General features: G+C 36.2%; 1 protein-coding gene across 2 annotated transcripts in view; it reads right to left on the minus strand.

Annotated features, from left to right (window-relative positions):
• Positions 1 to 14,206, minus strand: part of LOC101172200 (A disintegrin and metalloproteinase with thrombospondin motifs 14) — a 53,353-nt gene that overhangs the window by 12,458 nt on the left and 26,689 nt on the right. The window contains exons 5-9 of one of the 2 annotated variants that reach the window (XM_011488228.3): positions 9,769 to 9,852; positions 7,025 to 7,172; positions 4,740 to 4,845; positions 2,819 to 2,962; positions 2,579 to 2,711 (exon numbers count right to left, since the gene is read on the minus strand). In XM_011488228.3, the coding sequence (XP_011486530.1) occupies positions 2,579 to 2,711; positions 2,819 to 2,962; positions 4,740 to 4,845; positions 7,025 to 7,172; positions 9,769 to 9,852 (615 nt within the window). Of the gene's footprint in view, positions 1 to 2,578; positions 2,712 to 2,818; positions 2,963 to 4,739; positions 4,846 to 7,015; positions 7,173 to 9,768; positions 9,853 to 14,206 lie in introns of both variants that reach the window. The other variant, XM_004080554.4, reaches the window with a different exon arrangement.

The raw sequence follows: 14,206 nt of genomic DNA on the forward strand, positions 1-14,206 counted from the left end.
TTTGATAATGGTTAGTCAAAACGGCATATGCTAATTATGCTAACTATGCTAGCTATGCTAATTTGGCTAAAAGTGCTAGCATTGCGATCAGCATCATCAACTGACTCAGAAAAACACATTACTTAAAATGCTAATTATGCTAACTATGCTAGCTATGCTAATGTGGCTAAAAGTGCTAGCATTGTGATCAGCACCATCAACTGACTCAGAAAAATACATTACCTAAAATGCTAATTATGCTAACTATGCTAGCTATGCTAATGTGGCTAAAAGTGCTAGCATAGCGATCAGCATCATTAACTGACTCAGAAAAACACATTACCTGAAATGCTAATTATGCTAACTATGCTAGCTATGCTAACATAGCTAAAAGTGCTAGCATAGCGATCAGCATCATCAACTGACTCAGAAAAACACATTCCTCCATTGATGAGAGCTATATGTCATATGTTGGTAAAAAAAAAACCTTTTTCCAAAATGGCGGCTTTTTTGTTAATTTTATCTCCATAGCAACCATTTTATGTTTTGGTCCCCTCGAGAGGACGAACAGATTGACGTCAGTTTTGGACAAATCCGTAAAAGTAAATTTTTTTTTGTCCTTAGCAACAGTGGTTTTATGCTAACCACGCCCACATTCCTTATATGTCCATATCCAGTGTTTTTCAATGTATTCTGTTTCAGGCATTAATGCATGCATTAAATTTTCACTGTTTAGTATTGAAATGCATGGGAGTTATAACAGTGCGCCACTTTGCTAGCTTGCTACGCGTACGCCGTTCAAAATCTACAACTTCTAATTCCAACATTTTTTCCACAGTAGCTTGCCATTGATGCCCAAAAAGTTTCGAGACGATCGCTGAAAATTCCAACGACAAGTTTACGTTTGAATCTGGTGGTAAAGGTGTTTTTTATAGATAATTCAAGATGGCCGCCTTTTCCCGAGGTCAAAGGTCGACGAAACTCCAGAGGTGATTGTAGACTTACGCTAGGGACATGCGCGTCAAATTTCGTGAAAATCGCTCGAAAAAAAGTTCATTTTTCCATATTGTGTAAAAACGCGAAAAACTCAAAATGGCATATTTTGGCACAAAATGGCCGCCAAACCGTAGGTCGTGACGCCATCACGTAATGATTTCAAAACTTTCTTTGGATATACCCGACAAAGTTATCTGGGTTTCGTTAGCCGATTCTTAAAAATAAAATCCGAAATAAATTTTTTTTGCCGAGTCAGCACTTTTTTTTGCGATCGTTTTTTGTTTACCACGGCCGCATTCCTTTATGGATTTTGTCGTATGTGACATCATTTTGTTCAGTGTGGGCCAGGGTATCGCATATTTCAGTTTCAGGCTATTCCGATAAAATATGTGCGAGCTAGCTAAAATGGCGACGGTTGCGAATTCGCCACGCGCACGCGTTTCAAATTCTACAACTTCTTATTCCAACATTTTGTCCACAGTAGCTTGCCATTGATGCCCGAGAAGTTTCAAAAAGATTGATAAAAATCCCTAGGACGAGTTTTCGTTTGTATCCGTTACTAAAGGTGCTTTTTTATGAAAATTCAAGATGGCCGCCCCTTGCCAAGGTCAAAGGTCAACAAAACTTCTTTGGTAGTTGTAGAATCGTGATTGTGGCATGTGTGTGCAATTTCGTGAAAATCGCTTGAACAAAAGTGTCGTTTTCCCATATTGTGAAAAAACACGAAAATCGCCATTTCTCTGAGTTCGCCACAAAATGGCCGCCAAGCCGTAGGTCGTGTGGCCATCCCATAATGATTTCATAACTTCTTTGGGATATCTCCAACACGCGTGTTTTGGTTTCGTAACTGTATTTCAAAATATTTTTTTTTGGCCCCATAAGCGATTTTCGGCCCATTCATTTTTTTTACGGGATCGCTCGCCGTGATGTCATCGACTTCGGGGGGGTGACGTTCTCTTTGCCGAAAATTCATTTTCAATTTATCCCAGATGTGTGCCAATTTTGGTGAGTTTTCGGGTATGTGGCGGGGGTCAAAATTAAGCTCAAAGACGCCGTTAGTGTGCAAGAAGAATAATAATAATAATAATAATAATAATGAAACGAAGCAGAAACAATATAGAAGTTTTTGCAGTCAGCTGGCCTATGTATTTCAATGCGGCCTGTCTTTTACTATAGGCTGGGCATGTCTTTTTGGCTTTAAACCCGTTCTTTGAGGGCTTTTTGGGGCTTTTTTGGTTTTTTGTCGTCATTTTTGCGACTACAATTTTGACGTTTGTGCGTTGGTGTTGTGCGTGTGTGTGTGTATTTTTATTGTGTTACACAATTGTCGTGTCGTTTTGTGCTTTGGGCGACTTTTGACCCCATTTTTTGGCGTTTTGACGCGTTTTTTTGACGTTTTGGACTTTTTGAGTGTTCGACCCTCGTACCAGTTACAATATGGTCCTTGCAGTCTATGACTGCTGCGGGCCATAATAAAATCAGTGTGAATTTCCTTCACACTAGAGAATCCTGTCATTCGTGGGTAATTATTTTGGGCTGGCAGCAAATATATAAACAAATTCATCAATGCTGGGACCATGTTTTTAATTTGTGTTGGACTTACAGCAGTGCACATTTTATAACCGACCCCAAAATCAAAGCGGCACTGCTCATCCATAGAGTAATTGATTCCAGGGAGCTCAGGAAGCTTGGGCCACTTGTGTTCAAATGGATCGTCCAGCAGGCAGTCGTAAGAACTGAGGAAACATGGAGGAATAAGTGGGAAAAATCTCAGCAAACATCTTTTCTCTTTATATAGAAACAACTTTCACGAACTGAGAAAGGTTTCTAGGCGGAAACCTACTGGATGTATCTGTTGAGCTCCTGCTTACTGCAGCGCGACCAGTGGTAGCGGTGGAAGGCTGCCTGTACCAGGGGGGCCATGATGCTGCCCATGCTGGTCTCATCTGCACAACGGTTCCCTTGCCCATCATGCTCCATTCCCAGGCTAAAAATATAAAAAAAAAGTAGAAGTGAAAGGCAACATCAAAAGGGATTCAATAAGACGCAAAAGCTTGTGCAGATACAGAAAAAAAAACATTAGTGTTAGAGTGTTAGTGTAGTACCAGCTACAACAAATCCACCTATGCACCAGGTAAAAAAACGGAAACCATTTTAGGTTCTGGGTGATAATTTTTTATGCAAAATACAGATTATTGAGCTTTTTTAGTTGATATAATACTATTCAAAACCTGTTTGTTTATATCTCTTTCTCTGCATAGCACTGAAGTTCATCAGCACTAGTTATAAAACACCCAATCACTTCTTTTTGTTGTAATAATTAAGTATTTAAATCTTTCTGGCCTTTGTGGCGAGAGGAATTTATGCAACTGTGTGGACAAAATGCTCCAGCGCAGACCTCGGCTGTTAATAGAAGCTGATTGCAGATATGGAAAAGAAATGATCTGCTCCTGCAGGTTTGCAATTATTACAACAATGTGGCTGAAATGCTAACTACAGGGGGCTCAAAACAACATCTTAGAGGACTGGGAAACCAGGTTTGGCTCAGAACAAGAAATATACCTTATGAATTAAAACTGACTGCCCGGATGTTCAGAGGCTAGTGGGAAATAATTACAGAGCAAAAACACTACTTGGAAAGAAATCAGCGTTATTAAATCAACCTGTTGGAATAGTAATGGGGCAGACAAACATTACAGCATTTATTATTGTGAGACAACCGGCTGCTTCAGATTCACAAAGTGCCCAGTCAGAGAGTTGGGATCAGAGTTAGAAAGCTACCTGTCAATTAAAATGTAATGAGAATGGAAATTGAGCATCCTTGGACACCTCAGTCAGTTTATCCACAAGTATTTTGTCAAAGTGGTAAAAAGATCACTGAGCAGGCTTGTTTTAAAAATAAAAAACTGTGCAAGAATGTAATTTTTTTTCCCTTAAAATGTATGTTAATTAAGCAAAATAGTGAGGTTCTGTGGAGGAATATTTAAAACCTCTGGGGGTGAACATGGCAAGTTGTTCTGTTAAATTATATTAGACCCATTCCGATAGAAATTGTGTTTTAGATGTTTTTAATATGTTGTTGTGGCATTTTTATGGTGAGGGAGGTCATATATTAAAAACATTCATCATAAACTTATTACATTTGTGAGTATTTCTATCAAATTGTGGTGAATTAGGAGCAGATGAAAAAATGCTGTTGGAAAATGAGCGCACATGTGATGCAGAAAATACACTGGATGGCCCCACACACTTCGGCGAGGGGAAGGGGAGCGGGGTTGCTCTCCGCCAACGGTCCCACCCAGAGTTCAGAGGCAAATTTTTTATAACTACTTCTGCTCTGCAGAAACTTTGTTCTATAAAGCAACACTATAAATCTGCATAGTCAAAATGAAAAGGCCACTGGGAACGCTTTTACATTAAACAGAGATGATTGGAGTGGGTTTTTAATAATTCTGATCTGAATATTTTTGGAATATATTGATAAAAAGGTTGACCAAAAAAGCCTATAGATCAGATACAGTGACTTAATAGTTTACAACCTTGTTGCTTTTTTATATAAATAGTTTTGTCTCAGCAGAAATCAACAGATTTTTATATAACCAACAGACCTTTATATATAATATAAGCTTTTTACCTCCCCCCCCTACATTTGGGTCAAAAATGAAGCTTTAAACCGATGAAGAAAATATAAATCAATAAAATGCTCACTTACGTGAGCTTACCATCTCATTAAATAAGGGCTTGTAAGACTTAGTGTTACTCACACATGGCCAGTTTCATGTGCGACAACGAAGGCAGAAGAAAAGCCGTCCTCGTGGTTTAAGGTACAGCTCCGCAGCGGGTGGCACATCCCCGTCACTGGAGCGTAACCTGGGCAACAGAAAAAGAGCATACAGCCCTTACAATCAGGACACAGAGTGAGGACTTTCTAATAAGGTGCAAAGCCAATGCTATAAAAGGAAATCCACAAGACGCCAACATGACTTCCTTATGGGCCTTTTCATATGCTGATCACTGCTTATCAGACTATTTCTGGAGTATGGCTGAAAATTTCACTGTGAAGACTATTTAGGCACTTTTATTGCTCTGTCTGATTAGTTTATAGTCAGACAGCATCACTCTTAAGGTCCCTGGAAAGATTAAATAGGAATAGGTAATAAGTGCTGTAATTACTTTTATTGGTAAAGTTGTTTTTTTTCCATCTGAATTCAGTTTTTTTCTGAACTTCTCAGATCTATATCAGACATTTTTTTGTAAGCAAAACTTTAACACTCATTAGCAGCAAACAAGGTTTTATTAGTTAAAAGTGAAGGACCCAGAGGCTTCAGTTCAGGCACATCAGAAAGAGTCTGAAAGCAGTTTCAAAGCCTTTTCATCCTCGTTTTTACTCAGCAGACCCCCAGCTGGCATAACAGTGCGTCAAGGAAACAAACTTTTATGCCAAGCACAAACTAAACACTTAACTCGATCAAGAGGTGTGCAGCCATTTAGCTATGTGTCATTTGTTTTTTTGTTTTTTTTCCAGATTACTTTCATGCTTTTTGATCATTAGAAGACCTTTTTTGGCATGCAGGTAAATAGCAGAGAATGCAGCAGACAGACAGCTCAAATAGAGTGTGTGCACGGGCGGTTATTTAGCTAGTGCTGAAAAAATTATTTACTTTAGTGTTTTTGTATGTTTACTACTTTGTATGTACCTGAGTTTAAAAAAAAAACACTTTTTTTTCATCTAGATGAGTGTTGATAACTGCAGGTGGAATAGCAAAACACAACAGCGACAGTGGAGCATTCCCCTTATCCGACAAGTCAATAAGAGGAATTCCTGTGAATGCAGATTCCCAGGAAGCCTTGTTTGATGTTTCTGCACATTCAAGCACATGTAAACAGCGGCAGTACAGTTTACTGCTGAGGGCTAAAAGATTTTGGCCCTGAAATCTTTCCACTATAAACTAATATCATCACCAAACCTATGTTTGGATTTAGAATCTATCATCTCACAGCTAAAAGCTAACGTGAAAGTGTGATGTCTTTCCATGACCTTGAAACAGAGAGCAGGGTTTAGACCGACAAAGTGCAAAGTGCCATAGAGACAAGGCTTGTTATGAACACAACACGTATGCAGCTATGGTAACACCCTGTGGGTGGGACAAGCAAAGCAGGTAGCCCCCGGGCTTTCGTTTAAACATTGCACGTGTGCTTTAAAAAGCTAAAAATATACACAGGTAAATGCAAGATATGGAGTCTGAGAACAAAGAGGGTTTGTTCATTTCTGGACTCAGTCTGTCTGGGAGTTTGACTGTGCACTTCTAGTGCTGGAATGAACAGGAAAGAGACAGCTGAGAAGCACATAAAAACATTCAAGACCCATTATAATGAAAATAGTGTTTTTGCTGTTTTAACATGTTGAGACATTATTGTCATGATGGAAGATGTATATGAAGAAAATTAAGCTTAAAATGTTATTTTTTAGTATTTGTTTATTCAAACTGTTGTGAATCTGAAACAGACAAAAACGTAGTAATGGTGACGTAGAAGCTGCTATCAGCGGGCCACAAGCTCCCTTCTCCGGTCCATTCTGATGCATCCAATTGCAGACGACTAGATCTATGTACATCTTTTTTTTTGATAGCTCCAATATTGCTCGCCATTTATTTGCTTTTACAATAGATCAAAAGATAATTGAAGTGGGACTTTAAGGACAGATATATGTCCAACATGAAATACTGACTTTTTATATGCTTTAATCGGTGAAAATGTTTTTTTGCTTTTTTCTACATGCCAAAAACTATCCTCAGCTTCATCAATTTGTCTAATCTTTCATATTTTTGTAGGGTGGCATTAAGTTAATAAGGTTTTGGAAAGCATTGATCATTTCAAAGAGGGGCTGCGTTCAATAAAACCACGTTCTCGGTTGCAGCCCCCATTTTGAAAGTTTCCATCAACCTTACCTGAGGAAGACTTAAAGCCAAACCCCCTTTGTGAATGGAAGCAGTTATCAGCATTCAGTCTGCACAGGCCTCGATCGAGAAGAATACAGTACCTTGCATACCTGCGGGACCAAAATCTTGCCTTGTGAGGAAGATGGCGTGGTCGTGGTACTCGGCGTGATCGGGGTTGTGGCGCTGCTGTGTGTTGGCCCAACGACACACCTGCTCCAGGCTGCGAGATGGGTTGCCACGCTCAATCAGGCTGATCGACTACGCGACAATACAAGATCAAAAACTCTGAGCAGAAATTTGTATTTATAAAACATATAGATACGGTCACATCCGTTGTAGGAAATGTAAATAAAGAAACAAATAGACTTAAAGCATAATTTTTGAGTCTTTTTTAATCTCTTATTTTTGAAAGTTCCCTGGTGCTAAACCAAATTTGGTAACAAAAAAATATTATTTTAATTAGGTGCACGAAAAAGAGACATTCAATAAAAAACCTACACTTCTAAAACACTTGGGTTATTTATGGGCTATTCAATATATTTTTGGGTTACTTTTTGGAGCAATCCTTTTTTTGGGTCAATTTCAACCCAATGTATGTTTTTTTCTGTCCATAATCAAAATAAACCAGGAATAAATTAGTATCTTTTTAAACTTGGAATTGGGTAAAAGAAAACCCACTTGGGTTATTTTTTTACTAAGAAGTTTTTCGTGTGTAAAGTTTAGGTAACGGTAGAAAACCTAAAATAAGGTTATACCTACTTTTTTTTATTTTCTATTAGCAAATCATTTCCTAAACAAAATTATTTAATAAAACGTATAACTATTTATTTATCATCATCTACTAAGTGTTTTTTTTTCACGATTGTTTGCCACCAGCTTGCTTTTTGTTCACATTTTGGTGAAATGTTTCCATGTTTTTATGGAAAGCAGAAGACAAAAACTCCAAAACTTCAGGTAAAACACACAGAGGTAGACCAAATTTAAGAGTGGACATTTCTGTTTGAATAAAGTCCTTTTCATAAATAAATTAGCATGTCTGACTCTTGTGCTGAATTATGTTCCTTCCTGACATGTAGGTATTTTTTACTTTGACCACTGTTGTGAGTAAAAATTATGTTTTAGCCAAAAGAAAAGCTAAAATCTCTTTCCTCCTTGCAAGAAGGTATTTAAGTGGAAAATGGTTACAGATCACATCTTGAAACAGTGAAACTATCTCCTCAGTTTCTGGATAAAAAGATGCATCCAGCTTGTCTTGAAAGCCCAGAGGACAGTAAAGTCGTGTGGGAAAAGAAACAGCCCTACTTCCTTCCATTCAGCATGTGTGAGCCCCGCAGAAAAAAAACAGCGGGGGCTTGAAATCTATCTCTCTATTTCCTCCGAGCGTGTGAGGATGATGACACATAAAAACCCATTTCGGCTTGTCTGACTGGTACTGCAAAAACAAAATAATACTCCTGCCTCACTTAATCCCTTGCATTATTTATAATCTTATTTCAGTTTTTTTTGAACCTCCACTGACAAAAAACAACAACATTATTTTTAAGGTTTTTGAAAAAGTTTGAGAGAACCAAACATTTTCATCATTAGAACAATATGGATTCATACAGTGGGGCAAAAACGTATTTAGTCGGCAACCAATTGTGCAAGTTTTCCACTTAAAAGGACGAGAGAGGCCTGTAATTTTCTTCATTGACATACCTTGACTATAAAACAAAAGAATGACAAAAAAATCCAGAGAATCACATTGTCTGATTTTAAAGAGTTTAATTGTAAATTATGGTGGAAAATAAGTATTTGGTCAATAACAAAAGTTCAACTCAATACTTTGTTGGCAATGACAGCAGTCAAACCTTTTCTGTAAGTCTTCACAAGGTTTTCACAAACTGTTACTGGCATTTTGGCCCATTCCTCCATGCAGATCTCCTCTAGAGAGGTGATGTTTTAGGGCTGTTGCTGGGCAACACAGACTTTCAACTCCCTCCTAAGATTTTCTATGGGATTGAGATCTGGAGACTGCCGAGGCCACTCCAGAAGCTTGAAATGTTCCTCACAAAGCCACTCCTTGGTTACCGGGGCAGTGTGTTTGGGATTGTTGTCATGCTGAAAGAACCACCTATGTTTCATCATCAATGCCCTTGCTGATGGAAGGTCTTCACTCAAAATCTGATAATACATGGTCCCATTCGTTCTTTCCTTTACACAGATTAGTCATTTTGGTCCTTTTGCTGATAAATAACCCCAAAGCATGATGTATCCACCACCATGCTTTACAGTAAGTATGCTGTTCTTTGGATACTTAGTTTCCAACATAATCTACAAATAAATCCTGTAAAAATCAGACAATGTAATTTTCTGATTTTCTTTTCTCAGTTAGTCAGGGAGGGAATTCGGACATAGCCTTACTTATATTTTAGGAGTTACAATCCCATAATTTACATTTTTGCACATGTTTTTGTCAAATATGTGTTTCTAACTAGTTGTGATCTTCAGATTTCAGTCATGTTGGTAAATTTAGTTAGTTAATTTGACAATTTAACTTCTATAAACCCGATTCCATGAACATAAATTACAATAAATTCATACATTTTTCCCTCATACATTTCTATAATAACTCAGAACAGGAAGTGATACATCGTGTAATAGTTTATCTTTTGGATATGATGCATGAACTCAAAAACATTAGCAGAATCTGTTTAGGTAAACAGAGTTTGTGCATGAAAATAATCTAATTTCTGAATTTCAGAGCACCAAATAAAATAAAAAAGAATACTTATTTCAACTTAAAATCCTTACAACCCACATTTATTTTTTTGAATATCAAAAAGATTAAACGCTGTTGATGGAATCAACTCACCTGCCTGTACCCAACCATTATCATACGAACAAGAACGATGTTAATGTTGGTTCCCAAGGATTCGTCGTGGTAAATTTCATCAACCTGAAAGAAAGAAATTACAATTTTGAAAACGTAAAACTAATTTTTTAATTTAAATTTAGTTTTGAGCAGAGCACAGAGCTGTTCTATGAGAGAATGTTAATTCACACTGGCCGACAGTTGTGGAAGGGAAAAGCAAACAGTTTTTTTATACTTAAGCCACAATCTAAATGAGTGTGGGCAGGAAATTGAACACACAGGGTTACAAAATAATATCAGAGGTTGAAAAAGTTCTCTCGCAGCTTTGTGGTTTCCAAGGCAATTGATAAAAGACCGTTCACAGGTAAATGAGGACTGACATACAATGATTAAAATTAACTAAATTGTGGCTTTTATAAAAAAAAATAAAGCCTCACATGGAAAGACATAAAAAATGAATGTTTTTCTATCTAGTAATCTCTACTTTGAGACTAAAAGCTTGTTTTTTTGTCAGAAAAGACTAAAACACACTGAACACAAACCCTTCATGACTATTCAGTTCTGTAAAAAAAAGAGGTCTTTGCATTCTTGTTCACTGTACGCTAAAAAATACTCAGAAAGTGATGAAAGGCATGATTATACCAATAAACACTAAATAAATCGTTATACTGTAATGTGAAGTATTTTTTCTTTTACAATTATTCTTTTGAAATTTTAACATTCGTGGTGTGTTCTGTCATTCTATAGGGTTTGGATTAAGCTCATCTGTCATCAGCTGCTTTTTGTCTTCTAAATTTAATAAGAAAGAGGTGTTTTTCTGCCTAGACGGAATTTTTTTTATTTCCAGAAATTATTTTTTTTGCTAAGCAACTTACTAAGCCAAAAAGAAACACTAAAATAGTTATTTTTTTAGTGATCATAGAAGTTTAAATACTTCAATAAAACCACAATCTGAAGAATTTTATCCCAACATGATTTTAAATGTTTTGATGTCCTTGTTTTGGCTTAACATTTGAAAAAAACAACATTTTTAAGCTTTTTTTAAAAATTCATATTGTATTTGAGTTTTCTGATCAACAAATAAAAATGCAATGGTCTTTTGTTTGGAAAAAACGTTTTTTTCTTCTAAATACCCTGCCAATGACTGAAAGAATGACACCCCAAAAAACGTTGTTTTTAAAAAAAATCTTAAATCCAATTAGAAGGACTGAACATTGAGCGCCAATAGATGCACATAATAAAATTTGCAGAAACTGTTGCATCAGCTTTAACAATTTAGGATGTTTAAATTTTAGACTAGGTCCGAGACAGGAAGTTTGTTTAAGTTTGACTCAATAAATGTCACTAAACTATACAAATGTTACTTTTGACTATAAATGTAATCTAAAGTCAATCTATTTCCATCATTTCTAAAAGTAAAAGTCATCATAAATGCATTTTGTTGAGGTCAGTTTCTCATTTTAATGATCAAGCTGCCTTTAGCGGGTAAAAATTTTCCCCCTATTTCTGGAAGGGAACTTGAAATCTCTTAACAGATTGGAAATCAGCCAATGAAACCAAAGGTGTTATGTAATGGCATCAAGCCTGACCCAGAAATGATTTCATAGCTATTCGAGTTTCTTTGACAGCGGTGGTGTGTGGAAACATAACACCTGCCCAAGCTAGGATCATGTACAAGCCTCAAGCTCAATTTCCACATGAGTATTTTCTTATTTTCATCTGCTGGCAGCAAGTTAGTACTTAAGAGCCGAACAGACACTAAACCTTGCATTTGATAATTGCTTGTGGATGGAATAGAAAAAGCAGAAAAATCATCAACTTTTTCCATTTTTATCTAGTCAAATTAGAGCAAATGAATCTGCACTTTTTCTTATGTGGTCTCTGCTGAGCTGACATAAAAATGAGCAAAAATGAGCTTTCAACAAATCCTATTATATCAGTTTGTCAGAGCAACTACATCCTTCAAAAGGCATTTTAATACCACTAAGCTCACAGCTTGAAGAGGTAGATTCACAGTCAACTGTAATCCTTTAGGAGCAAATGTTTTACCTACTGACAGCTGGAATCAAATGCATAAATAGAATCTCTTTTTGTTTCCATTTTTGTAAGTCTTGCATGGTGGTGTGTCACACCAACAAAAACAAGCCAATAAGCAAGGAGAGATGAGAAACTTACAACTCATATCCCTGTTAATCCATTATACAATATTATTTTGGCTTTTTAACAGCATTTAAGGATGCCATCTGTTCAAATATCCATCCACAATAATTTTCATTATTTTCCTGTACAGGGTCACTGGGGTCACTGGAGTCCGTACTAGCTTGAGTAGAACCTGGACAAGAATTTTAACAAGAATTTAGATTTTTGCTTTCACCAAAATAATTTAAGGTGGTATTTGGTAATCAATAGATCAAACATCTAGTACAGGTTGTTCTCTGGTCTTGCTGAGAACTGACTAAATACCAGACAGTAAATACATTAAAATACTTTTTAAAATAAAGAGAGAGAAAAAATCAAAGCCTTTTGATTAATTTTTTTTTCTCTTTATTTTAAATTTGAAGGACAGTAAGAACAACAACTGTAATTGATTTAAAAGAAACATTCTGTGGTGAAAAGATCTTAAAGTCTGTAAAATCACATTTTTTGGGAATTATAAATTACCGGTAATAATTAACTGTAAAGAGATAAATAAACATATGTGATTTAATAGAAGGAAAACATGTCTTTCCACTTTTTGAGTCACAGATTTTCTCAAAAAGAGATTCTATTACAGTGAGCGCCAGTCAGTTTGCATAGAAAACAAAATCTCTGGGGTTATTGAGTCATCTTTCAAGTAAATACTTGTTTTTGTGAAAGAGAACAGGTCCATTCTTAATATTTTTAAAAACTATTTAAAGGTTTATTTAAAAAAAATCTTAGCTCTGGTCCTGAATTTTCTTTTTAATTTATCATTTCATTCTAAGCATTTAAATATGTTTGTGTAAGGTTTAAATAGTAGGCATTTAATTTGTCTTACATGTAAGACAAAAAATTTAATAGATTTCTGACCATTAAAACTTGATCTTTGAAGAGATTTAATTAAACAATATACATATTTGTAAAATGTAGTTTTTAAAAGAAATATGTTGTGTTTTCAACAAAAATGTCAAAACATAAGACAGACTTTTTTCTTCTATATTTTTTTAAGACTATGAATAGCGAGATTAAAGAGATTTGATGATCAGTGAAGCTTGAGCTGCCAATTCTTCCAACTCTGTCATCAAACTACTTGTGAACTCCTTTTTGCACCAAAAGAAAAACCGATTTCTAGATGATTTGATCATTTAAAAATTCAAGATAACATTGACAAAAAAGGGAAAAAAATGCAAGTCTTCAGAATTGTACCAAAGTATAACATAGAGTTTATGTGACCTTAAAAGGGTCGAACTTTGTGGTTTATCATTAAGTGAAATGTCTGTAACTCGTGTTTTCTGATGAAAATGTGTCTTGTTTTGATCTTGGCTTAAAGTCAAGCAGCCATATATTTGTTTTGCTACAGCTGTTAGTTCTGAAATTAAACAATCTTAACTTAGTTTTCGTGTGTCCTCAATTAATATCAACGTGTTCACAAAATAAAGTACAACAAACGTTAGGCCAAGAACAAACAAATGAACACTTAAGCCAAAAATGTAAGACAAAAACAGTCATGTGCATGTAAAAAGGATTCTTGAACAAAACATTTACTTTCTGACCCACCAAGGTATTTAAATTAATATTTAAATCAACTACTCACGTCAATAAAAACATTTTAAAAACCTGCATAATTCTAAGATCAACATATTTTAATTGAATTTCTCCAAGGAAAGTTGATCCTTATCCATGAGTCCATACTAGAAAACCTGTCAAAAATTCAGGATTTCCATCAAACATTAATATAAAATTGTGAATCAATGAGCAGTGATGGGGTTTAGAGTTCACATGCTTTTGGGTTTTGACCAAAAAAATGTTTCTGGAGAGTTTAGACACTCTGGGATGAATACAAAACCAGGAGGAGCACATAGAGCATTTCAATTGTGGTTGAAAATGAGACTAACAGCTGAGGCCTTGAGGCACTTGGTGTCCTTGGCATGTGCCCAGTGTCACATCAACAGGGACCAAACCTGATCCACGGTCAAACAACAACGTCATTGTGCAGCCGGGTCCTAAGCAGTCAGTCACCTTGGCTTTGAGCAGACAGTAATCAATCCCTCAGGGAGAATTTCTCCAGGTGGTACTACGCATTCTGCAGCCACAGAGCAGGGATTCAGAGGGATTTAAGCGGGCAGGGCTCTTCCAGACACAGCAAGCCTTTGGCTTACGAGTGCAGCTAAAGAGTTTTGAACCTCATTTGTTTAAACGTTTCTCCTAAGATTGTATCAAGTATCTACAGGAGTTTGTGAACACAACTTTTTAAGGATTT

This window comes from Oryzias latipes, chromosome 19 (assembly GCF_002234675.1).
Source record: "Oryzias latipes chromosome 19, ASM223467v1".
Lineage (NCBI taxonomy): Eukaryota > Metazoa > Chordata > Actinopteri > Beloniformes > Adrianichthyidae > Oryzias > Oryzias latipes.